Below are 24373 nucleotides of genomic sequence, written 5' to 3'. Positions count from 1 at the left end.
CTTTGAGAATCATAACTATCCTAAAGTCATCATGGATTGAAGTCTTATTTGTACTACCATATTATATTATATGAGGCTTAATAATTGTTAGGTTTATGATCCTCTGGCAGATTTGTTTTCTTTCTAACCTCATGCCAGAGTTGGCTTTCTGTTTATCTGACTAGATTAATTCGGCTGGAGCTGATGATTTCCTTCTTAATTGGTTTTGTTAATTCATTTTATTCTATGTTTGGCTATGTTTGGCTAATTAATCATTTAATCCTGGTTATTTCCGGATGTTTGTTTGACTAACAGTCAACAAATAACTACTTAACAGAAACCAATTGCTTAATTATAATGCTAAAAAGAGAAAAACGAGTGCAACTATAATTAATTAAAATAAAATAATTAGGATTAATTAGTTAATTACCTCATGGTTTTGTCTTGATGTTACTTGAATCTTCCATCCATGTTCTTCGTAACTAATTTCTTTAATCAGCCACGATAACCACATGTCTCATTAACACTAAAACAGATTGTTCAGAAAAATTTTCAGGGAGAAATCCAAGTGGATCTTGAGTTCAAATTAACCAAGTGGAGAAATATTCCAGCTGATTAGTTCTGGCTAATAGTTAGTTAAATCTGACCTATAGCTGGAGTTAGCTTCATATTGCTCTTTCAGGACTATTCAAATATTATGAATATAGTTGGGATGTTGATTGAAGAAGCACCTTACCAATTGAAGCAGATAGAGGACAAATATTTCATAACAAACATTGGCTTTCATCAAATATTGAGTGTGAAAATAAGATAAAAATGAAGAAGAAAAGAGAGAAAAACTATGATGAAGCTATAAAAATATCAAACTGGATATGTTTTACAGCATGTCATTTGATTATAGAAAAACTCCGCTAGCTAGATCGATATCAACTTGGTCACAGGGATTGAGTCAAAAACTCATGTCACGTGGGACCAATTTTGAAGTTTTTCCCAGTTAACCTCTATTTGAATTTTCAACTCATTAAGGTTTTGTACATGAACCACAGATGAAATAAAACTTGTACACAAATACAACTTCAACTATAAATTTGATGTGCACCGAGGCTCTGGGACTCTGGGAGTTAATTTAGTTGCTTGCGCGAATCTTTATATTATATAATTTTATTAAAAATAGGAGAAAAAATTCATCATTCTTAATTTGCAATCCACACTTCTATTTTTATTTATTAGAATATCTTATTTCGCTCTCCATTTCTATCTTCATTTGCGATAACTACTCATTTGCTCTAAGTAACTGTCCAATAACTATATATATATATATATATATATATATGTCCATTCTATAGAGGATCTCCTTATTTTAAGAATTTGAGGATTTTTACTATTTTACACTAGTATATGACTTAATTTAATGACTTCAAAAGTTGATCCTTTAGACTTCTATACAAGAATTGTGTCTACAAAAAATCAACCAAATCCATAATCATTTGGACATTCAAAATTTTGTAAATAAATATAGTCTGTTAGATAAAATTAAAACGAACATTGTGTTAATCAAATAGTTAAACGTTTTCCAATTTGGCTAATTGTTTGTAGAACTCATATGTGTGTATGTAACTAGAGAATGAATAGTTTAGATTATTCAACTACTTGCTAAAAATAAAAACAACATCAAATTTGAAGTTTAAGGAAATCCTCTCTAGATCCTCCCTATATATATAGACCATTTTTGGGATAATTTATTAGACTAACTTTTTGGCCACATATCTCCATCTTAACCGTTCATAGGTCTTTATGAGTAGATTACTTATGCAAATTTTCAGCCAAATTGATAATTGTTAAGGTATCAGACTAGATCAAATCAATAAACGAACCAAATATATCCAACTTGAACTATTCATGTTCATAATGGTAAATCATAAGAATTTCTGTACAGCATGTGGTATGGCTGACCATTCATTGCACATATAGTGGTGTTTTGGGTATTTCATTTTAATAAAGTAGGGGTAGTTTTGGAATACAAACAAAATTTTCTGGGTTTTGATTGGGCTGTCGTACAAACCATGTAGCACGACTTCCACATTTAAAGCCTTGTCAAATCATAATTATTAACGTCTTAAGAATCATCAATTTGGCTGAAAATTTACTGAAGTGATATATTTATAGAGACTTAATAACTGAATGATCGAGATGTCGATACGTGATGAAAAAGTGAGCCACACAAGCAATCTCTTAAATTGGCCAAAAAAAGAGATCCTTCACTAGTGTGTGTGTGTGTGTGTGTGTAAATCACTTATAACCTAGCGAGCAGTCGCTATTTGCGGCTTTAGGCACTTTGTTACATTAAGTTGACAACACTGGCAAGACATTTCTCTTTTCTTTCTCCTCATTTGTTTAATTTTAGTGGAGGATTGGAGATTTTTCTTTGTTTTGATTGTTATGCTCCTTGAGTCTTGACCATACTTTCTCTTTGGTGTCCTAATTCTCACAAGTTTGGATCACAATATGGCGCCAATCTCATGCTTGAAGGTTATTGTGATCCACAGAGGTGTCTATGGGTGGATCTAATTCATGGTGGTGACATTCGTAGCATTGGCACTTGTGGAGTTTCTAAGTCCACAAATCAGCTTGGAGGTTCTCTAGGGTAGATGATTGATCTTGGGAGTTCAATTAGGTCTGATTATGATGAATCGATTGTATTTTGTGTTGCAAGTGACGGATTCTAACATCAGGGTGGCTGTTGGTGTATGATGGCAGAGGCTATGCTTTCTTTGTTAGTACGGTTAGTTCCTAGTAATATTATTGGGCCAAGCCCCATTAATTTTTTTTTCCTTTAATTTTAGTTGAACTTATTTAGCATGGAGTCCCTTCTTTCTTCTAAAACGGTGGGCCATTAAGCTTAGTAGGTCGATAGATACACAGTTAATTTGAGCATAAGATCTTTACCGATTTTTAGTTTGCTCCATACTCTTTGTGTTCTCAAGTGATAGAGGCGTATATCAATGTACTGTTAGCTACGAGAAACTTATTTTCTTCGTTTGCAATGCGAGTTTTATAAATAAAGTTATGATTTCTCATAAAAACAAAATAGTAACCTAAAATTCCGTTCATTTTATTGTTTCAATTTACGACAGATGAGTTCTGTTGAAACCGAATAAACTGTACTTCGAAACCAAAAAAACAGAAATAAACTAATAACTTCCGAACTTTTTAACCCCATATATATACCGTTTTACCAACGGATGATACCGCCACCTCAGCATGTTGGCAAACGTAGTTTGACTTTGACGGACTCATAGACCCTTAATTTTCTGAATTTCATAAAAAGAAAAGGAAAAAAAGAAACAAGAAGAGCATAATTATAGTTAATTTGTCACCAATGAGAATGCAGTAAAAGAGGCGGCATTGCCGTCTCGAAACCCAACTTGCGAGTTGCAACCTCTTTCTCTAGTCTTTAAAAAGAAGGACTAGAATACGAAAGTTGGATAGGTCAAATATAGAGAGAATCTTCTTCACCCTTCTTCTCCCACAACGCGGCTCTTGCGCTCAAGGTGAGTCCCTCTTCTTCTCTCTCTCTCTCTCTCTCTCTGGATTTGAGTATTACGAGTCTGGGTTTTCTGCTTTTCGTTCTCTTTTGCTCTTAATCGATGATCATCTGTTCAAATTCATGCAAAGTTTGACTCTTTTGAATCCGCTGCTGCCCCCTTTGTTTTTGTTGTGTTAATCGCTTAATTGGGTTTGTTTTGCGCAATTGCGTTCAAAACGGAGACTTGGGTACTGGGTTGGGCTTGGTTTTCTCATCTGGGTTTTGTTGGAATCTTGATTTGGAGTAGTTGCATGCTTCTAGCTTGAAGATCAAGTTTAGATTTTGTTTTTTTTTTCTTGAAGTAGTAAATTGGAACAGATTGGGTTTTGAAGAGAAAGAAGAAAGCAATTGGATTTTTTGAGAAAGAGTGGTGTATGGCGTCAAGATCATGTCTATATTTCTGGACAGAAATGGGTTTTTGTATTCGGTATTGGGGTCTATGGTTGATGATAATGATGCTGGTTATATTGGTCATAAAAAGGAATGCTGGTAATCACATTGATGTAGGAGAAGACCTTGAGCTGGTCGCTATTGTTGAGTTTGTTGGATTTGAATTAGTTCGCATGTTTTATGCAGCTATTACTCATAAAAAATCAAGTATAGTAATATTCTGTGAGTGCTTTATGTTTTAGCTAGAAATAAACACCGACAGATTACCCTAGGCGTAACTGTAGTACCGGTAGCTCGACTCTTATTGGCTTTCTCCCTCTTGTTACTTAACCGGTTTGGTAATTAGATTGCCATCTACAAGTTGTTTTATGGTCTAGCTCTGTGTTTAGGGTCAAATTTGCTATCTGTGTCTTTGGTTCATTGTTCTTTTTTTATGTTATTTGGGTATGGACTGCCAATGGAAACCTGAACTAGTTTGTGTTTCATGAGTTTTGTTGAGTTATGCTAAACCATAATTACTATACTTCTGCATCTACTTGTGCAAGATATTTTTGTTCGTGCCATAAGATATTTCTCACTATTCCTGTAGCTTTATGCAAGCAGAAATGATCCCGTTGTAGTGGATAGTATTTGGATTTCTCCCCTGTTCAAGTGGAATCTCAACTTCTTATTACTATCGACTGTACTAGTTATAAAGGGGATATGTTTTGACTGAAGTCTCCTTAATGCAAGTGAATGGAATCTGAAATATCAAATCAAAGATTTCTGGTGGTGGGAGTGATTGATTTCTTGTTTTGATCTCACATGAAATGTTTTCTTTGTTTTTGTGAGGATGTCTTTATTATGCCTTTATAGTTTTAGGTTGGTCAGGCTAGTCATTGACTTTTTATGTCTTTTTGTTTTCCTGTTTGTTTTGTTTGTTTTTTCACTTTTTACCTTGGTCTGTACTTGTTAACAAGGTGCTTCTGTTTTAACTCTTGCAATGCCATCATCATCTTTTAACTTTTTGGTTGCTTCTAGGATTGTTTGATGTATGAATAGTGTAAAGCTCAGTGAATTCTACTGTATAAAGATGTTCAATACTTGTGTCCTATGCTGATGTCATGGTGCTTCAATTTGTTTTTTTTCTTTTTTTCTTTTTTCCTCCATAAAATGTAACTCTAATGATTACACTTATAATTGACTATGATGTCCTGTAGCCCAGATTCCTATAATTTGTTTTCTTTGATAATAACTTGGTGTACAAAACTGCAATACAATTGCATACTGAACTGAACAACAATGTTTTCTTTTGTACTACTTGACATGGTTATGATTGTCATTTTAGCTGCACAAAGAATTAATCTGATTTTTCTGTCACTATTATCCTCTTCTTTTGAGTAAATGTACCATATGTTTGGATACATGCAGACCAAGCAGATCGACATTTTATGGATAAAGGAGTAACTGGAAAGGAGGCCCTGAAGGAAGTGACCCGTGAGTCGCTTATTGCCATTTCTTACTCTGAACCAGAGAAGAAACTCACTTCTGATAAGTTGAATGGTGAAACTCTGGTTAAAGCAATAGATTCTGATGGAGAAGACAAGTTCAGGTCTGAACTGATCTCCATTTCCTATACGCCGTCTTCAGAATTTGAAGGCTTTCCTGTTACCAATGGTGAACTTAAGGACTAGGCTGCAAGCAATCCATGTATTAATATAGCACAAAGTAATATTGTGTGCATGGACTTGTGTTATATAGAAGTTTCACATTTTCTGTATAATAACCTTGGGAGAATGAATGGACATGTGTTTCTGGACATATTTGCTTTATCTTCATTCCGCATTTGTCATGCTATAAATTGTGTAATTGTTTTTGCCTCTCTGCTCTTCTGTTTGCATGAAATTAATGTCATTTCCAGAGGAACCTACATGACACACAACTAAGAATAAACAAAATAGATTCCACTACCAAATTAATTCGTCATAAATGGTTCATATCCAGCTATATATATATATATATATATATATATATATATATATATATGAGGCCCGATCTACAGCGGACGTCCGCACTTTCGCTAGAGTGCGGATGACGACGCAGCAAGCTGTTTCAGGCAGCGACGGCGGCGCGGAACTTGCCGGAGGCTTCCCAAAAGTGTCTGGGCAGCTATTGAGGTCGGAGCAGGTCGGGGTTGCAGGTTTCTGGGCAGCAACCCGACCTGCAACTGCAACCGAACATGTAGCGCTGCCACCTCGCTGCCGGCGACTCCACCTGACTGCAGACCAGTTCGTTCGACCCCTGGACTCCGTCCGGCATGCCCCGCCGCTCCGTCTCGCCCAGAGCCGAGCTGTTGCGTCGCCGTCCTCACTTTAGCGAAAGTGCGAACGTCCGCTCTCGATCCTCTCCGATATATATATATATATATATATATATATATATTTATATTGTTTTGATTATCCAAAAACACCCTTTCCATTTTTCCCCAATACTTTCCAATCCTATATGTCTCAAGTGAACACTAGGCACTCCAACCAAAACCTCTAGTATACACTTGTCTTCATTATTTTCGATTCCTTGCCCTTTTCTATTGCCCGTTTTGGGTTTTGAATTAAACTGCATTTCCTAATCACCACCCATCAAACCCCACCAAAATAACTTACACAACAAGTATCGTTAGGAAAGAACGGAAGAAGAAGAAGAAGAACAGGAGTGGGTTGGACGTATGGGCTCACAGTCTCAGCAGCAGCAGCATTGAACCGAATCGGGCGCAGCTCTGGACTTACAGGCTCCACCTTACTCAGCGGAGCCGCCTCAGTCCACCGTCCCCGTTACACTTTATCAACCGACTCCGGCGTCTATATATTGCCCACCAGGTGCTCGATGAAATGCCGCTTAAGAACTTCCAGCTCATGATAGCAATGCCGACTACCCAGAGGCCTTAAGATTGTCTCTGAGCTTGCCACCCCAACACCAATACCATGTTAGTATCCAATTTCTTCCATTACTCGATTCACTTTGATCAGTATCGTTTTACTGTTAGTAACTTGCATCTTAATCGACTGTAAAACACCATCGGATTAAAATATTTCACCCAGTGCTCTTGAGAAATTTTTACTTTTTGTGGGTAGTGTTATTAGTTTATTTGCATTGTTTCATCTGTTTGCTTTGGCATTGCATTGCAAATTATTGTTGCAGTTGAAAGCTGCCACTGAACATGGAAATAGCACGAATTTAAAATTGATCAATTATTGGCGCCAGTTTATTAAAGTGCACATCTCCTTGTACTTGTCATACTCCTTTTTCCTATTTCAAAAGTTAGCCCCTTTACTTCAATTTTGTTGGTATATTCTCTCCTACCATGGTATCAATCTTCTTAGGAACACTGCAGAGTAGGAGAGAAAATGGGACCTTTGTGAAAGAAAATAAGTAAAATATTATGAAGAGATTAAGATTAGTTTTGGAAAGAAGAAAAGTTGACAGTGAGTGGGAAATATGGGCAATTGGAAAGGGAATATAAAAATCAATCCCTTTGAAAAATTGGAACATTGTGTCTACTAGTGCTGGGGTGGCTCTGTATCTTTGTTTTCTCTCTGCTCTGAAAAACTCTGTACTTTCTTTCTCAATCTGGTCTCCAGACAATTCAACAGATCAATAGATAGAGAGGTACTCCTTGCAATTGCACTTCCATTGCATCTCACTTCCATCGCTTTTTTTCTTTTTGTTCCTTACCTTTGTTAGTACTGCTTCACTTAATTGATTCTGTACTATGTAGTCACGAAAATCAAAGAAAGAAAATAGACCTACTGTTTGAGTTGATCTGCCTTTTTTGTTCCATTCCTTCTTTCTTTCTTTGTGCTATTGCTTATCAGTTGTACCTGTGAGTCTTCACCCCACATAAAAGCCAAAAAAAAAAAAAAAGGTGATAATTTCTTTCTTTAGTTGTGCCTTTCCTCTCTTTATATATTTCTGTTTGGTATTGATTCATTCTCAGTACATTGTCAATCTGTTCTCTTCATTGGGAAAACAAAGAAGGAAAGTAACAAAAAAACAGTGGTCGTTCCTTTCTGTTCTTCACCTTTGAACTGTTTTTGTCATTCTCGGAAAAAAAAGAAGGAAAAAAAAAAAAAAAAAAAGATAAGGGCACTGAAAGAAATGCAAGATATTATTCTAGCAGTTGCTACATGATTGGCAGAATGGACGGTGAGACCAATTTGGTGGCAGTTCAGTTATGTGGTCCAGTACAAGAGCAACATTGAGCATCTCACCAGACAGGTTCAGGAACTGCGTGATAAAAGATATGGAGTGGACATGGAGGTGAAACCTGCTACAGAAGCTTCAAAGATTATTGATCCTGGAGTTAAACATTGGCTGGTTGAGGTAGACAAGCTGATAGGAGAAAAGGAGAAGTGTTTCAATGAAGAAACTGTAGCAACAAAGGCAGCATGCTGTAATGGGTCTTTTCCAGATTTGAAGTGCCGTTATTCTCTAGGAAGGAAAGCTAAGAAGATGACTATGGTTTTTGATTACCTCCTTGCTAAAGATCTCGGGACTATAGTGCATCCTGCTCTTCCCCAGAGGTGGAATTTCAACCCACACAATATTCTGAGGATTCTTCTCAGCTTGCAACCAACTTCCAAGAAGGTGCCAGCTCCTCAGAAACATCTAACCAAATTCAGCCGCCTACATCTACAGGAAAAAATATTGATTTTGAATCGAGGAGATCGACCATTAGAAGTGTAATGGAAGCTGTGAAGGGGAATGAGATCAATCCGGTTGTCATATGCGGCATGGGAGGTATTGGGAAGACAACATTGATGGGGGAAGTTGTTAACAGAGCAAAGAAAGAGGGTCTGTTTGATGAGTATACAAAGGCAACTGTTAAAGAAACTCTTGACAAAACTCCTGACATTTGTCTGATTCAAGATGAACTTGCTCGATATCTAGGTCTTCCACTTGAAGGAAAAGAAATAGATGCAAGAGCAAACAAGATACGTCAAAGATTATCTGCAGGTGCCAAGAAGGTTCTTGTAATATTAGACAATGTTTCGACAACAAACCCAGACTTTTTGTGGGAAGTAGGGATTCCTCGTGATCAGAATAGTTGTAAGCTCTTAGTAACATCAAGAGAACGAGATGTATTCAAGGACATTGACACAAAAAAGAATTTCCCCATCAGTGATTTGCCAGAAAATGAGGCCTGGAGCTTGTTCAAGAAGACAGCAGGAGGTTTGATTGAATCTGATCCCGATTTGCATTTGGTAGCAAAACAGGTTGTGAAGGAATGTGCAGGGTTGCCAATTGCAATTTCAACTGTTGGAAGGGCGCTACATGGTGAAGGAATTGCAATTTGGAAGAATGCACTTAGGGAAATGGAAAAGGCTTGCCCAGAAAATGTTCCAGGAGTGATAGATCATGTGTATGGAAAAATAAAATTCAGTTATGAATGTTTACAAAGCAAGCAAGCCAAATCATGCTTTCTGTTATGTTGCATATTTGCAGAAAGCGTTGATATACCGATTGAATATTTTGTTAGATTTGGGCTTGGGCTTGGGATCTTTAAAGGGTTTGATTCAATGGCTGAAGGAAGAAACTGTATAGAAACATTGGTTCACACATTAAAAAGTCACTTTCTATTGTTGGACAGTGATAAGAAAGAGTGTGAGAATGCATGATGTGGTGCGCGATGTAGCCTTGCATATAGCCTCTGAAGGGATGACTCAAAAGAAAAGTGATGAGGTTAAAGAGAGAATTGTGGTAAGACACTCGGTGGAAACTGTGAAGTCTGGATTGGCCAAAGAGTCGTGTTTCCGAGCAATCTACTTACTGCAGTTCACTGTGTATTGGTGGGCTTTCGGAGCTATTACTGTTAAGATGCATAATTGAAAGTGGATTGGAGCTGCCACCCACAATTTTCAATAGAATGGAAGATCTCAAGGTTCTCGTAATTGCAGGTATTTCTCTATTGTCAATACTGCCATCACTTCCAGTTTTGAGAAACCTTCAAACATTGTGTTTGGAGGATTGCTATCTAAACTTTGATGTAGTATCTGTCATTGGGGAGATAAGGACACTCATGATACTCAGTTTACGTGGATCTGACATCAAACAACTGCCTGATACATTTAAAAATTTATCTAATCTAAGATTACTTGATTTGTCGAGATGTATGAAACTTGAGATAATCTCACCAGGTGTCATATCAAGTTTATCCCGACTAGAAGAGTTGTATATGTGGGATAGCTTTGAAGATTGGGTGGTTGAGAAACTAGCCTCAACAGAAACAACCAATTGGATTTCTCAATTGGAAGCTGAGACAAGAGCTAAACCAGAAGAACTCCATGTGGAACTGGAGATGTGGAAGAGATTCAACAGATTGGCGGTTGAGCAACCAGCATATCTAGGAAAGATGTACAGAGAGAAGGTTCAAAATTTATATACAAAAGACGAGGAGCACACATACAGAAGGTGGGGCCAACTCCATGGACTGGAAACTTGGGATACTTTCAGAGCTACTTTCCTTGTCCAGTTTGACTACTTTAGAAGTTGTTCTACCACCGGTTGATAGTCTGGTAACCAGCAAGCTATTTGACAAGCTTGAAAGATTTAAGATCTCTATAGGATGGAAGGAGCATATATATAATTGGGAATTAGAGGCTTATGGAAACTACTTGAGAGTTCATGATCTTGATGCAAGATCTCTTGTGAGTACTGGAATCACTTTGTTGCTAAAGAAAACCAAGACTTTTGAGTTAAAAATGAAGAATTTGACAGAACCTCTGAATGTCTTAGATACAGAGTGCTGTTTTGCAAACTTGAAGTCTCTTGCACTCGAGGAGTGTGAATCTTTGGAATATCTGATTGACATGACACTTGTGTTAAACAGCGACAAGCGTGGCCCGTGGCCCACCATTGTACCGATATTGTCCCAACTTAACCACCTGATAGGTGTTGGGTTTTAATTACAAAAGGCCTCGGTACAATTGGGTGAGATGCCCCCTCACGTGCAACCTAGCTCTAGGTATGCACGTGGAATTAATTGACAAACCCGATTTCCAATGTGGAAATCGGGTCACAAGTCCCACATTAGAGACTTGACCAATCACATAACAATCCAAGGCCCACATCGGACACTTGGCAATAATCCAATCGGAAACTTCCGATGGCCAATTTAATGAACCCAAACTAGGTCTATGATTGGAGAGGAGATTGGTGAATCAATTAATGAATGAACCCATATCCGGGTCCATGATGGCGCCAAGAGCGACCCGCTCTGATACCATGTTAAACAGCGACAAGCGTGGCCCGTGGCCCACCATTGTACCGATATTGTCCCAACTTAACCACCCGATAGGTGTTGGGTTTTAATCACAAAAGGCCTCGGTACAATTGGGTGAGATCCACCCACTTATAAGTTATATTTTATTTGTCACTTTTCCGATCCACCCACTTATAAGTTATATTTTATTTGTCACTTTTCCAACGTGGGATCTTTCCTCTCCAACAACTTGTAAAACCTACACCACATAGTAGTGTCTTTCCTGTCTTGGATCGTTTGGTTGTATTTGGAGGAAGTAGGCTGAAGGAGATTTTTCATGGTGAGCTGCCAATGGGATCTCTTAAGAAACTACGTGAGATGGATTTACAATGTCTACCTTCATTGACCTATATTATTTGGAAGACCGAAAGTCATTCTGAATGCTTGAGAAATATTCTAGGACTCATTGAAGTCCTAAAAATAAAAAACTGCCCGTCGTTGGAAGAGATCGTTGCCTTGGAAGGAGCAAGACATCAGGAGGAAGAAGCAACCAAAGAGATCAACTTCCAAAGATTGACAGAGTTGACTCTTGCAGATCTACCAAGTTTCACTGGGATAAGCAAAAATATCTATAAAAAGGAGTTGGAAAGGCTACCGGATGTTATCAGTCTCTATCCAAATGTTTTGACAGTGGAACATTCTAATGTGTCCATACAACATCTGTTTGACACCAAGGTAACTGTCCCTTTCTTTCTTTGTGAAAAATTTTCTTCAGAATGTCAGACCTTGGTCACTTGATGTTTATCTGCATTCTCTGTTGGTAAACTTAAGCTTTTCCTTCATTTAGACCTTAGCTATTGTCTCCTCGTTTCATAAATGTGGAATTCTTTCAATAATTATTACCAAATCGTCTTCTTCTGTTTTTGAATGCTTAACCAAAACCCATGTATTGCTATTATAGATATAGATGAGTTTTGTTTTGTGATACAGAACATTATTTGTTGAGCTCATTAACTAGTCTTATGCTAAAATGATGTATAGTACTGTCAAAGAAAAAGAAAAGGAAAAGAGTTCTATGTTAAAGTATATGATTGGTACAATTTTAAAATGAATTAATACTTAGATAAATACCTCAACTTTATTAGTTGAGCACTAAGAGATAACACAAGAAAACTAATGGCACATGGAGAATGTGGAGACATTGATGTCTCAATTGTGACAAAAGTTCCTCACCCAAGCCTCTCTCTTAATTATTTATAGTAAGATGTTCCTAATCTGCTGATTGGAGTTGTGCAAGGCGTGGGAAGGTGTTGCTTGTATCGAGTCTCATCCTAGCTATGACCCAAAAAAAGAACATCCTGGCTAATATGTGTTTTTGTTACTGTGTAAATTGCAAACCTTGTCGGAGACAGTACTATAAGACTAACAGACTTGGATGTACTTGTAGGTTCAATTTCCAGTTTTACAAAGACTAAAAATTGAAGGTATGGACAACTTAAAAGGGATATGGAACAGCGAACTTTCACCTGATTCCTTCTGTGAACTAAAATTTCTAATAGTGAACAGATGTAACAAACTATTGCATTTGGTGCCAACACATATGCAAAATAGATTGCAGAAAATGGAGTTCATATGTGCTTCACACTGTTCTTCACTAGAAGAGATCTTTGATTTCAGGAGATCACCTTCACATATTTCCCAACCTGGCCAAGGGATGCAAAGGAGCAAGATCATTGATTTCAAACAATCTTGTCAAGCCTTTCAGAATCTAACAGATATATCACTCTGGGAATGTAACAGTGTTAGAATTGTGCTCTCTCCTTCAATTTCCGAGGGTCTTGTGAAACTCAAAAGTACTAAGGATACGGCGGTGCCAGAAGATTGAAGAAATAGTAGTAGCAGCAGCAGAGGGTGAAGAAACAGAGGATAACAACATGTTTCCTCAGCTGAGTAAATTGGTACTTCAGGATCTACCAAATCTTCAAAGCTTTTCAGAAGGCAAATATAATTTTGAATGGCCACTGCTGAAATGTATAGATATTGGAAAATGCTATATGAAGCATTTTTGTTTTGGATCCCTCAGCATTCCAAGGGAAGTGATTATATATGTTAGTGATGCTGGTGAGAATCTTTTGCAGGAGCTCAATAACAGTAGAAAAGAAATCTGATCAGGTATGCGATTTCATTTCTACTCGTTATGCAGTATGTTTGTTAGTGGAATGAGCATTGCGACGAGTGTGTAATCTATACAATGTTGTGTGTGACTCAAATTCTGTAGATTTGGGCAGTGTTCATCATTAGCTCGTGGGGGAGTGAGTATGCAGGAGCTTCTTGGTACAGCTTGGTATGTTATGTATGTTTGCAAAGTTCCCTGCTCGAGCGGACTCACAGTTTGAGGTGAGGAGAGGTGGCAACCAACGGGGCTGTAATTTCTGATTTTATGTTGAGTTTGGGCAACCAATACTACTAGCTGTCTGATGTTTCCCAGACCCAAAAGAAAAAAAAATTGTTGTCTGATTTTTTAAAACAAATATCTTCTTTCTTTTCAATCTTTTGTAAAGAGCAAGTTGTTTTGTGGAAAGTTTTCTAGTATATTTATGGTGTTGGCCATTTTAGTGTAACTTAGTACTTTTCAATGAGAATCTGGAAAGAACGAAAAGTGTATTTACAAATTTGTAATGTATCAAGTTGACTGAGATTGTACCGAGCATATCTTGCCAATTTCTGTTGTCTTTGTAGGGTACTACGGTTATGCTTCAGGAATAACAAAGAATCCGTTACAACATTTGTGCGGACGAAAGTGATTTCTTGACATAGTTATGAGAAACATGTCTGGATCAAAGAGTCCGTTTCATGAGTCGAGAGCATTTTTCATGGGCACTTTCATAATTCATATGTAGGCTTCAATCCTCAACGCTTCTGGAATTGTACAAAACCTTTCGCAATAGCAAGGAAATTCTTATGGTCTCACGATGCTTCACTCAACTCATTCAAAACTCGATATTCGTACCACTAAGTTGGTTTCTATTGTTCGACAAGTATAAGCCGAGATGATAGGCAAAGGGGCCCGAAATAAATTTTTTTCTTAAGAATTTCTTCAAAACACCAATTTACCAACACACAGACAAACTGTAGTACCGGTGGCATTTTGGATTTTTGATTAACACTGCATCTACGTTTGTGATTGTGACAAGTAACTTGAGTTCAAAATTCTGCCCTCAACATGATACCTTTCTTTGGCCAATGTATTCGGTGCCGGGTGCCGAATTCTTCGAGTTACACCGAAAGAAGCCAATTGTAACGAAAGGAAAATAAGCATTACAGTCGCTTTCTTGCAGAATGTAATAAACTCTTAGGGCATTCACTTTAGTAATAAAAAAGTTCTTAATTATAATGATATGATAATCTAATCTCCCTTTCATGTTTGTTTATCCTAGGACGTGGGGATCCACATGTTCACTAAATCAAGAGTCCAAGATGCCATGGAAGCAAGCAACATGATATTTGGAAAATACATTTAGGACGGCTTAAAAGTGGAAAGGTGTCTATTTTCATACCAGTTCCTGCTGACAATCCTTCTTCTTAGTTCATGTTTAATATTGGAAACTAATACTAATTCTGCAAACCACTAGTTCATGCTCGAATACAAAATGGGGTTGGCGCAAGGATCAAATATTCCCATGGAGGTTTTTGTTTCATGCATTTGTAAGCTTTTGAAGAATATCTCTAGCTCATTGCTTCTTGACAGGTGACAACTCTAGGAAGTATATTACGTTTTTAGCTTCATATTAATTCCAGGGTCAAAATTGACGATTTGAAGGCCGGGCAGGAACATTGCATTATCCAAAATAAAGAATGCAACGGTTATAATATATTCAACTTTTCTTTGCTTCTGCCGTGGTGGTCAATATGGTTAGTTAGATTCTGGACAATGCATGGTTAGATTCTATTGAGTCGATCTCAAGACACAGATAGAGGAAGTGGGACACCTCTCTAGACCCGAATCATAAACTCAAACGAGGGAAAATGGTTCGGGGCTTCGGGTCCATCTCTTACTCTACAATATGCAACGTTGATTTTGACAAAGTAATATGGAGTTCACATCCAAAACTAATTGGCAATGGATGGAGTAGCCCAAATCCTCATAAACTCATAGGCAATGTCCCATTTTTCCCATGTGGGATGTATATATTCTTAACACGCCCCCGCACGTGTGGCGAATTTTCAAGCCATACACGTGGACAACTTTTGGGTGACGTGGAGCCCGTGTGGCCGTTAGACATGCACACGTGGGTAACCCGCTCTGATACCATGATAAAGTAATCTGAGGTTCACATTCAAAACCAATTGGCAATGGATGGAGTAGCCCAAACCCTTATAAACTCATAGGCAATGTCTCATTTCTCCCATATGGGATGTATATATTCTCAACAAATCTCATTAGTGTTCCAAAAATCAACTTTTTTGTATGAAAGGGTGGAAGGATTTGTATGATTTGTGGTTGTTTCAGGAATAAGCTAGAGGGTTGCCATGCTCCTTTCTATGATGGCAGCACCGGTTTTTATTGTTGTGGCTCCCAAAGCTAATAATGCCGGTAGCTACTGTCATTCTTCCAGTTGCACCGTCCACACCTCCAACCCTTCAATGGCTAGGTTTGCTTTTGTCTCTGGTATGAGCGTAGCTTCTCTGATCCGATTGTGCGCTTCAGACTTGATTCACTGGATCGATCCACTTTTCCATCGCATGCATCTACTCCTTTTCCGGGGGTGAACTACAACTAGCTATTGGACTAATAATATTTATATTTGAAGGTGCCTGTATTGCCACCATACTAACTTACTATTTTGTTCATCCTACATATATTTTTGTAATTTCAAGTTTTCATAGTATTCAGGAACCAGGATATAATTTTTTTTTTGTTGGGGGGGGGGGGGGGGGGTTGAGATAGAAGTATAAATTGTAGCAAGTACATTTCTATAAAAATAATTTTATCAATAAATAAAATCAAATGTAAAAATCATATAAAATATAATTCATAAGGCAATAAAATAACATATACAGTTAAAATAATATTGCAATGAAATTAAATATTAGTGAAAGTAATGAATTGTAAAATTGGCAACATAGTTCTCAGCTTCAAAACTCATATTGCTTTATGGTTATAGTATTATTATATTTTTTTATGGTTAACCAATCAAATGCAGCTACTATATTTGTCTGTCAGAGTTTACTGCTTCCATTATAAACTTAAACGTAATTAAACAATTAAGTAAAAAAGGTTGGGGGGTCGGGACCCCGTCAGACCTGATGCTAGGTCCGCCCCTGTTTTGTCTGTACTAGACTTATTAGAGAGTAAATAAAATTACTTAGGTATTGCCTCGTCTTTTCATGCCCCGAAAAAGGTCATATTATATCTATTTTCAGTTTTAATATATTGTTGTGGCCATAAAGATATATATTATTCCTTACTGTAGTTTGATACTAATAAACAATTTTTTCAGCTCTTAGACAAGAAGGACAATGTCTTAACCTTGATACAGGTAAGGAGGATAACAACATTATGGTTTCTAAATCTTCAGTGCGAATAGTCTTTAGTGGCAGCAAACTCCTTTTCCAAGGCTTAGTGTTCAGCCAATCTCATTCACTTCAACCAAGCTCATTTCTTTATCCTCTCCAACGTACGTTAGTTGACAAATAAGCGTGTGATTTACTTTGAATTTGGCTAATGGTAAGAACCCGATCAATTTACATAATACTGCAAAGGAAGGTTCCTTATTCTATTTATTGAACAAAAAAAAAATCGTATTTTGTAGGAGAAAAATGTATTACAACTAAACAAAGTGCTAATTGGCTATATTTGTTTTTTAAAACTTTGAAATATGTCATAATAATTTCTACTCGCTAGAATATAGAACATTATTAAATTAATTCTTGAAAGGAAATTCAATTTATCGAAGCTCAAGTACAATTACAACTGTGAAAATTATTCTATGCTCCCAGAATGGTACAGGTGGTGATCTGTATTAATGTCATTGGTCCATATGATATGTACTTATTGTTGATTGGTTCCCTTAATTTTTTTTTTCACCCTACGAAATTAGCATAATCCACTAGCAATTACTGGCACAACTGTAAGAAACATAGAGTCTCTAATATTTGGTTTTTTTATTGATAATTTGAATGAAAATTACAATTTAAGAGGTGCCTTATATATAAGGCACATGACATAAACCTAATACAACTAGAAAACAAAAATAATAATTTATTATAGACTAAAACTAGAAAACCTAATTAAACCTCATTAAATAAAAATCAGAAATAGAATCTTAGATACTAAAGAATATTACTCTTGGAATCCCAATCAAGATTTTGCTCGAAAATCCCGATATATCCAAAAGAGTAATTTATGATTAATTCCATCATTAAGAAACCTATTTGAATACCAATATTCAAATTATTTTTCTTAATGTGAAGACGCTTATTTCTTATCGAGATTTTTTGTTGAAATTAACTAAAATCTCGTCCTACATCAACCTTGTTGATGATGGCATGACGATGCAGCCTAAGAAAGAGATATGTTTAGAACTTTAGATGTAGACACAGTCGCTTGGATTACCAAAAGATTGTCACTATTGATTATCGCATGTCTTATTTTCATTTAATAGAGAAACTCTACACCAATTGGTAAAGCAACCAGCTCTATATGTCCTGCAAAAGTAGCATATATATTAAACTCGATAAGCAAAGCTGATGACAAACTCTCTTGTAATTAAGTTGTAGCATTAAGAATAATTGATTCCTCCCACTCCCCCATAGTTAGAAGGAAGGAAATCTCCATCAAAAGGTATTTTGATAAAGAAAGAGGAAGTTCTATCTTAGACCTCTGCAATTTTTTTGGCTAAACCCAGTATTAGTTTTTTTGGCCAACGAACCCAGTATTACTTTGGCGAGCGTGAAAGAACTCCTTATACCAACCCATATAGTTAGAGATAATTTTCCTTGTTATCTTCATTTGCATAACTTCCACAATGTCGTACCTTTGAAGTGTTCATTTAAAAATATGATTGTTGCCCCTGGCATCTATCCTTTTTTTTTTTTCAGGTGTATTTAGTAGAAGCATTGTAGTTTGTTATGAGTCCTGATTTCAATTTTTAGGATTTGTACTTGGTCTGTCGGTCTGTCCTTATGCTATGATATAGGCTTTTAGCCAATTTCAACAATGAATATAGAAAAGAAATAAACGTCGTCATATTAAGAAAAGCAATTTAAAGAATGGAAATTTGTATTCAAATAGGCTTCTTAATGATGGAAATTACTTGTAATTGCTCTTTTGGGTGTATCATGTTTCTCGAGCAAAATCACAGTCGGGACCCTTGACACAAATTGACGTAACTTGGCAAGTTTAGTATTTTTCTAGAATTTAGGTTCTTATTTCCCATTTTAGTTAAATGAAGTTTCCTTGTCTTAGTCTATAAGGAATTGTTATTTATGTTTTCTAGTTCTATTAGATTTAGGATTTGTGCTCTTTATAAAGCACCTTAATTATTAGATTGTTATTTGAAGCTTTCAGATATTGAATAAGAAAAAAAAATTTAGAGAAGTTACTCTCTGTTTTGTTAAGGTTGTGCCAATATTCGCTAGTAGATTCTATCCTACTTTCTTAGTGGATTCTAGCTTATTTCATTTGATTTCAATGCTTGATGAAAGTATATTTCTACATGACGCTCTTCCAACATCATGCTATTTGTCTGTCAGTAGTTGAACATGTGAAATTGCTTTTAGGTATTGAAGTAAGGCTAAACACCAAGCATATATCGCCTAAGTTCTTCTATAATAAGCAACAACGTGAACCAAATTGATCTAAGGACAATGTGATAGACTTGTTTACTAGGTCACTGCCTAAATCCACTTTTGAGAAACATGTTATAAGCATCGGTTTGCGGAAGTTATCTGAACTCCCATGATTGTAGCCATCAAAGAGAGATGTAGACATCAGGGGGAGATATCTACATGTATGGTCTCAAAATGTGAATGGTGTGTTGTACTATTTTCTTCTTCGACTAACATTATTTTTGTCCCACTGGATTTTTGTTTGTTAACAAGGTTTTTGACTAGGCAATGAGTGGAGCACCACATTTAGGCGATACAAGGGGGAGTGTTTAAGGACACCTAGTTTGTCTGTCTGACCCAAACTCTAGTTACTTGTTCAAGCTATTACGTCTTACATATATCTACAGAGATATTTTAATCATTGTACTATTCAGTTTTCTTGTAAGACGCATATTCTTTACTTGTAATCCTCTATATAAAATGAAAGAACAGATCATTCTACCTCACATCTCAAATCCTAAAACAATTTCTTATATTATGGTAAATTTTTTACTATAGTTTTCCAACTAATGACAACAGTTTTTTTGACACAGTGATAATTTTGTAAATAATGAAATTTATAAGTGCAGTGCAATATTTGTAAATATTGATATTTTTGTTTAAGGAAAACTGAATTGGGAGAGAATTGAGTCGTACTTTCATTGATGATAGGGGCATCTTTATATAAAGGATTACAAACATAGAGATAGAGTTGTACATAGAAATATAATCGTACATTAATTGGATAACTCCGATGGTTCTTTGAAAATATCTCTAATATAAACTCTATTTCAACTAGAGCAAGTAACCTCGAGTTTAGACTAGACACATATTCTAGATTTACTTGAACACTCCCCCTTGTGTCCCCCAAACGTAGTGCTCTTCTCGTTGCCTCATTAAAAACCTTGCCGAGTAACAAAAACCCTGTGAGACAAAAATAACATCGGTCGAAGGGGAAAAAGAACACAGCACTCCCTTCACGTTTCGAGACCATACATGTAGACATCTCCCCCTGATGTCTGCATCTCCCCCTGATGACAATGGTCACGAGAGTTTGGATAACTTCCGCAAACGATGCTACCAACATGTTTCTCAAAAGTGGAATTTAGGCAATGACTTAGTGAGCAAGTATGTCGTACTATCCTCATATGGAACCTAGTTCACTTTGATATTGAGGAGAGTTTGTTGTTTCTGATTATCCTTGGTGTTGTCGTTTTTTATGTAGCCTTGCTTCATTTGTTCAAAACAAGCAGCATTATCCTAAATGCTTGTAGGCTCATTTGTGGTAGACTTCAAACCACAATTGTTAGAACATGCATAATTATGGATCCAATCCATAAACATTCACGAACTACTTCGTGAAGAGCAATAATCTCTACATTGTTCGAAGATATGGCGACTAGGGTCTATTTTGTAGACCTATAAGATATCACTGTCTTTACCCATGGTGAACACTTAACCAATTTGGGAATGACCTTTGTGTGGGTCAGAGAGATACCCAACATCAGCAAAACCTTCCAAAACACATGTCGTTTTGGGATGGAGATAGTGGACGCAGGCCAATGTTGGAGGCGTTCCAGGTGTGTGATGGGTCCGAATCCATCGTCTCTCTGTAGGGATAGAACAAGCCCATATCAATGTACATCTCTAGTATCGAAAGATATCTTTTACACCAATCCAATATCGTCGCGTTGGAGCAGAGCTATACCTAGCTAACAAGTTCATGGAAAATGAGATGTCCGGTCTTGTGCATTGAGATAAGTATAATAATGCGCCTATTGTACTTAAGTAAGACACTTCTGCCTCTAGCACATCTTCGTCATCATCCTTTGGATGAAGAGGATCATTTTTCAAGATCAAGACTACGGACGATCATGGGGGTGCTTGAAGGCTTTGACCCTGTCAAAATGCCTAAGCATCTATTGACACGATGTTCAAGTTCCTAACCGAGACATAATCGTGTTCTCCTAAAATCCTTCATCTCAAACTCAGATTTCAAGTGTTCAGCGGTTCCCTTAACTCTTTAAGGGCTTCTAATGAAGATCATGTCCAATATGAACTGTGACAGAATTCGAAACTTGTTATGGAAACGCGCGGGCATATCCCTTCCCAATCAAGTAGTCACTTTAGTGAGCGTTTCAACCTTATTGCAAACGCGCTCCGTGGTCTAGAGCCACTTGACTTGGGTAAATGAAGTTCACCATGACTTCATGTATATTCCGTATCTAGATCCCCATAGAGATACGTAGTGACTACATTCGTAAGCTGCATGATCAGTTATTAGGAAGCTACCAAACTGACAGGGTAGTGGAGTGCAGTGACTTCCATTACGAGATACTATGTCTCATTGTAGTTGAATCCAGGGCGTTTTTATGAGAAGCTTTGCACCATAAGGTGAGATTGCCATCTCTTTTTCTCATCACGCTTTCTAACGATCGCGAAGACCCATTAGTCAATAGGTTTTATGTTAGGAGGTGTTGGCATCACTGGCTCGAAAACCCTTCCTCTTCGTTAGAGAATTCAACTTAACCTGGATCGCATCTTTCCATTTAGGCCAAATTTCTCTACGTTGGCATTCATTCTTCAACGGAGCATGGTTCGATATCATCAGACTCAACAAACTCATGCGCAACTACATCATCAATTATGATGGAGTTTCTATCCCACGTCTCATGTACACTAGTGTAATTTTCAAAGAGCTCTATATTCTCAGGAATAGGTTCTGACGTTAAGGCATCCCCTAACGATAACCATAACCCGGAAGATTCTCATAAGGCAGATTTTGAGTGTCGATGATCCAAGGATTAGGTTGTGCCAAAGCATCCTTCGAACTCACAGGCCTCCTACGCATCCTAGCAGGGGCCATGGCCTGTAACGCCAGAGTGCCACTCTCATTGGCATTGGTACCATGCCTACCTTCGTGTAGGGTGGCGCTATGTCCTTCTTTGCAGGCATATTTGAAGCAGATGTGTGATTTCATCACTTTAACAGGGATCAAGATGAGACATAGTGGGGACAGGCCACGACAATTCTTGTTGTTCCTGCTGAACATTCGTGTTCTTATCTCCCTCTAACGACGGGAAGACTGTCTCATCAAAGTGACAACCCACAAATCTAGTGGTAAGGAGATCACCTTGCAAGGGCATTAAGTGGCGGACGATTGTTGGAGTCTCAAATCCAACGTAGTTGCCCATTCATCGATAAGAACCCATCATAGAGCGTTGTTGTGAGACCCAGAAATTTCAAGTGTCTCTTTTGAGTTTCGACGGATATGTTTTTGGTTGTTTCCTAATCTTCAACATATCTCTTATGACAATTCTGGCAAAATTATTATTTGCAAAATTTGTTCAACTTCTATATTACTTTTAAATAATTATCTATTTTCTACAATTTATATTCCTAACATATTTTCTTAAGTTTTTATTATCATCCCATATCATTAACCTCTTTTAGAGAGAGAACTCCATCGAGACTAACCTTATTAATCCCAATTCTCAAAAGTAGTTCTTTAAGAAAGAAGCTTAACCTTTTTCTGCCAGAAAACAAAATCTCCCCTTTCTGCTCCTCCTGAAGCTTCTCTTAGCCCTGTTTACGTCAGTCAATTTGCATGCCTTAATGCACCTAAATTGAAGCCTCTGATCGAAAAACGTTCTTCATCAAAGTTGTTCATCATCATAATCTCTTCTATAACATATCCAAAAATCAGTGCGATCAGATCTGTAATGAAGTCTGTGCATCGATCTGAGTAGAGGTTGGTTAGAAATCAGCAGATTTCGAGTTTCAGCTTTTCTTTATCCTCTTTCCTTATCAGGATTCCTCAAATTCCTTTGGAATTAATTCCATTAAGAGGTAATATCACTGTTCAGTTTATATTTTCATCTCTTCCTACCAATTTTAGAACTCAATATACTTTATTGAGTATCCTACTCAATGAGGTCCTCTTATTTTACCTTGCATGTTCAAATCGGAAGTGGCATTCCTTGATATATGACTGGGCTTGGCCAAATTCATCTTGTCTCCATCTTTTCCTGTCGAATTTCATGAGGGAACTCGCCCATACATTTGATTCAGTGGTGAGTGTCTTATTTTTCTCTCAACTTTGTTCTTAATGTGGTTAATGATACGATATGGTTGGTTTCTGGTTTTGTATCTATATTCATACAACATGCTCTCGTATTGCTTAGCTTGTATTTGAAATTCTGGTTTACTTGATCAAACTCCCTGAGTTTTATATTAACCTCTTACAGAATCCTTTTTTTTGGATTGAATTCCTTGCATATCAAAGCCTATTCATGTACATATCAATTTGAAAGAGACTCCATTTGCTCTCTCTGAACACATCCAAATTGATTGTGTTTTCATTATGTTTTTGTCTCTGATTAAATGATTGGCAAGTATTGTGAATCCTTCACTTCAGCTCAGTGATGTTATTAAAAGCTAACTATCCAAAGCTTATTATTTTCAGTCTCAGTAAGGAATCTGGAAATCAATTCAGTTTCGTTCAATTTCTGACCAGCTGAAATGTTTTGAGCATATATAACTCTTTCAATTTTCATCCTTTTTACTTGATTCTTTTTGGGATGTATTCAGTACACCTTGATCTTTATTTCTGGAAATTTTTAGCTTGATTGGTCAATGTTTACTATGTCTAAACCATCAGAATGTCCAGTTCCAAAATAATCCAGCTTTGTCATCTTTCACTTCCATATAGTTAGTGGCACTTACTTATTTCCGGATTAGGGCCTCCTATAACTCAAAGGAGATTAGTGGACGATGGCATTGCATCGATTATTCACCCAACATCGCTTAGCTTTGGACTCCAGGTAGGGAGGCTCCCCTAGTTAGTAGTTTTTCTGAATTCTTTTATTGTCTGCAATTGTTTTATATAATTTTCTTGCTTGAGTTTATGAGGATGACTTGAGAGTGAGAGGGGCATAGCGACTTCCTTGGGTTTCGATCCCCTAAACCTCCGGAAGGGCTATACAGATGGGATAGTGTCTGACATCCTTTGTGTGATGCCCCGGAAATTCGTATTTATTTTCTGAGGATTTTCCGAAATTTAAATTGTGGGTATCGGATGGTTTCGTGGCTCGTGGACGGAGCGGAAGTGTTTCGGATGAATTTTTATTCGGAAAGTATGACTTTAGGGGGGGTTGCAAAGGTTGACTTTTTGTTCGTTGGGATTCTCAGAAAACTTCCTTCACAAAAGTTGTAGAGCGCGTCGATACGAGTTCGTGGACATGTGGAACGCGAGAATCGGAGTTCGTATGAGAAAGTTATGGCCATTGGAAGGAATTTCCATTTTGGTATAA

At 37.1% G+C, this 24373-nt stretch overlaps 2 protein-coding genes and 2 long non-coding RNA genes across 7 annotated transcripts; all 4 read left to right on the top strand.

Annotated features, from left to right (window-relative positions):
• Window positions 1-3372: 3372 nt before the first annotated feature.
• Window positions 3373-5813, top strand: LOC112181822. The gene is made up of 2 exons (XR_002929133.2): window positions 3373-3530; window positions 5366-5813. It is a non-coding gene; the product is annotated as an uncharacterized LOC112181822 (long non-coding RNA).
• Window positions 5814-8676: 2863 nt separating this feature from the next.
• Window positions 8677-9820, top strand: LOC112165311 (probable disease resistance protein At4g27220). Its single transcript, XM_024301810.1, has 3 exons — window positions 8677-9353; window positions 9471-9529; window positions 9582-9820. The coding sequence occupies exons 1-3, from the start codon at window positions 8677-8679 to the stop codon at window positions 9818-9820; spliced, it is 975 nt and encodes a 324-aa protein (XP_024157578.1).
• Window positions 9821-10387: 567 nt separating this feature from the next.
• On the top strand, window positions 10388-13784 carry LOC112181010. 4 transcript variants are annotated; one of them, XR_005808608.1, is made up of 4 exons: window positions 10388-10805; window positions 11441-11927; window positions 12640-13364; window positions 13471-13784. XR_005808608.1 is itself a non-coding variant. In XM_040516908.1 (4 exons), exons 1-4 carry the CDS (start codon window positions 10417-10419, stop codon window positions 12962-12964), a joined length of 1008 nt encoding a protein of 335 aa, XP_040372842.1. In that variant the 5' UTR covers window positions 10388-10416; the 3' UTR covers window positions 12965-13784. The 4 variants fall into 4 exon arrangements, 3 of the variants coding, with proteins under 3 accessions (XP_040372842.1, XP_040372978.1, XP_040372547.1); XM_040516908.1 differs by having other exon boundaries at window positions 12640-12676; window positions 12870-13784; XM_040517044.1 differs by having other exon boundaries at window positions 12870-13784.
• Window positions 13785-22795: 9011 nt separating this feature from the next.
• LOC121052334 lies at window positions 22796-23817 on the top strand. The gene is made up of 3 exons (XR_005808739.1): window positions 22796-22910; window positions 23033-23134; window positions 23802-23817. It is a non-coding gene; the product is annotated as an uncharacterized LOC121052334 (long non-coding RNA).
• Window positions 23818-24373: the final 556 nt, after the last annotated feature.

This window comes from Rosa chinensis, chromosome 1 (genome assembly GCF_002994745.2).
Source record: "Rosa chinensis cultivar Old Blush chromosome 1, RchiOBHm-V2, whole genome shotgun sequence".
In the NCBI taxonomy this organism is placed as follows: Eukaryota; Viridiplantae; Streptophyta; class Magnoliopsida; order Rosales; family Rosaceae; genus Rosa; species Rosa chinensis.
Note: the sequence above shows the minus strand (reverse complement) of the source record. Positions and strands in the feature narration are given on the sequence as shown.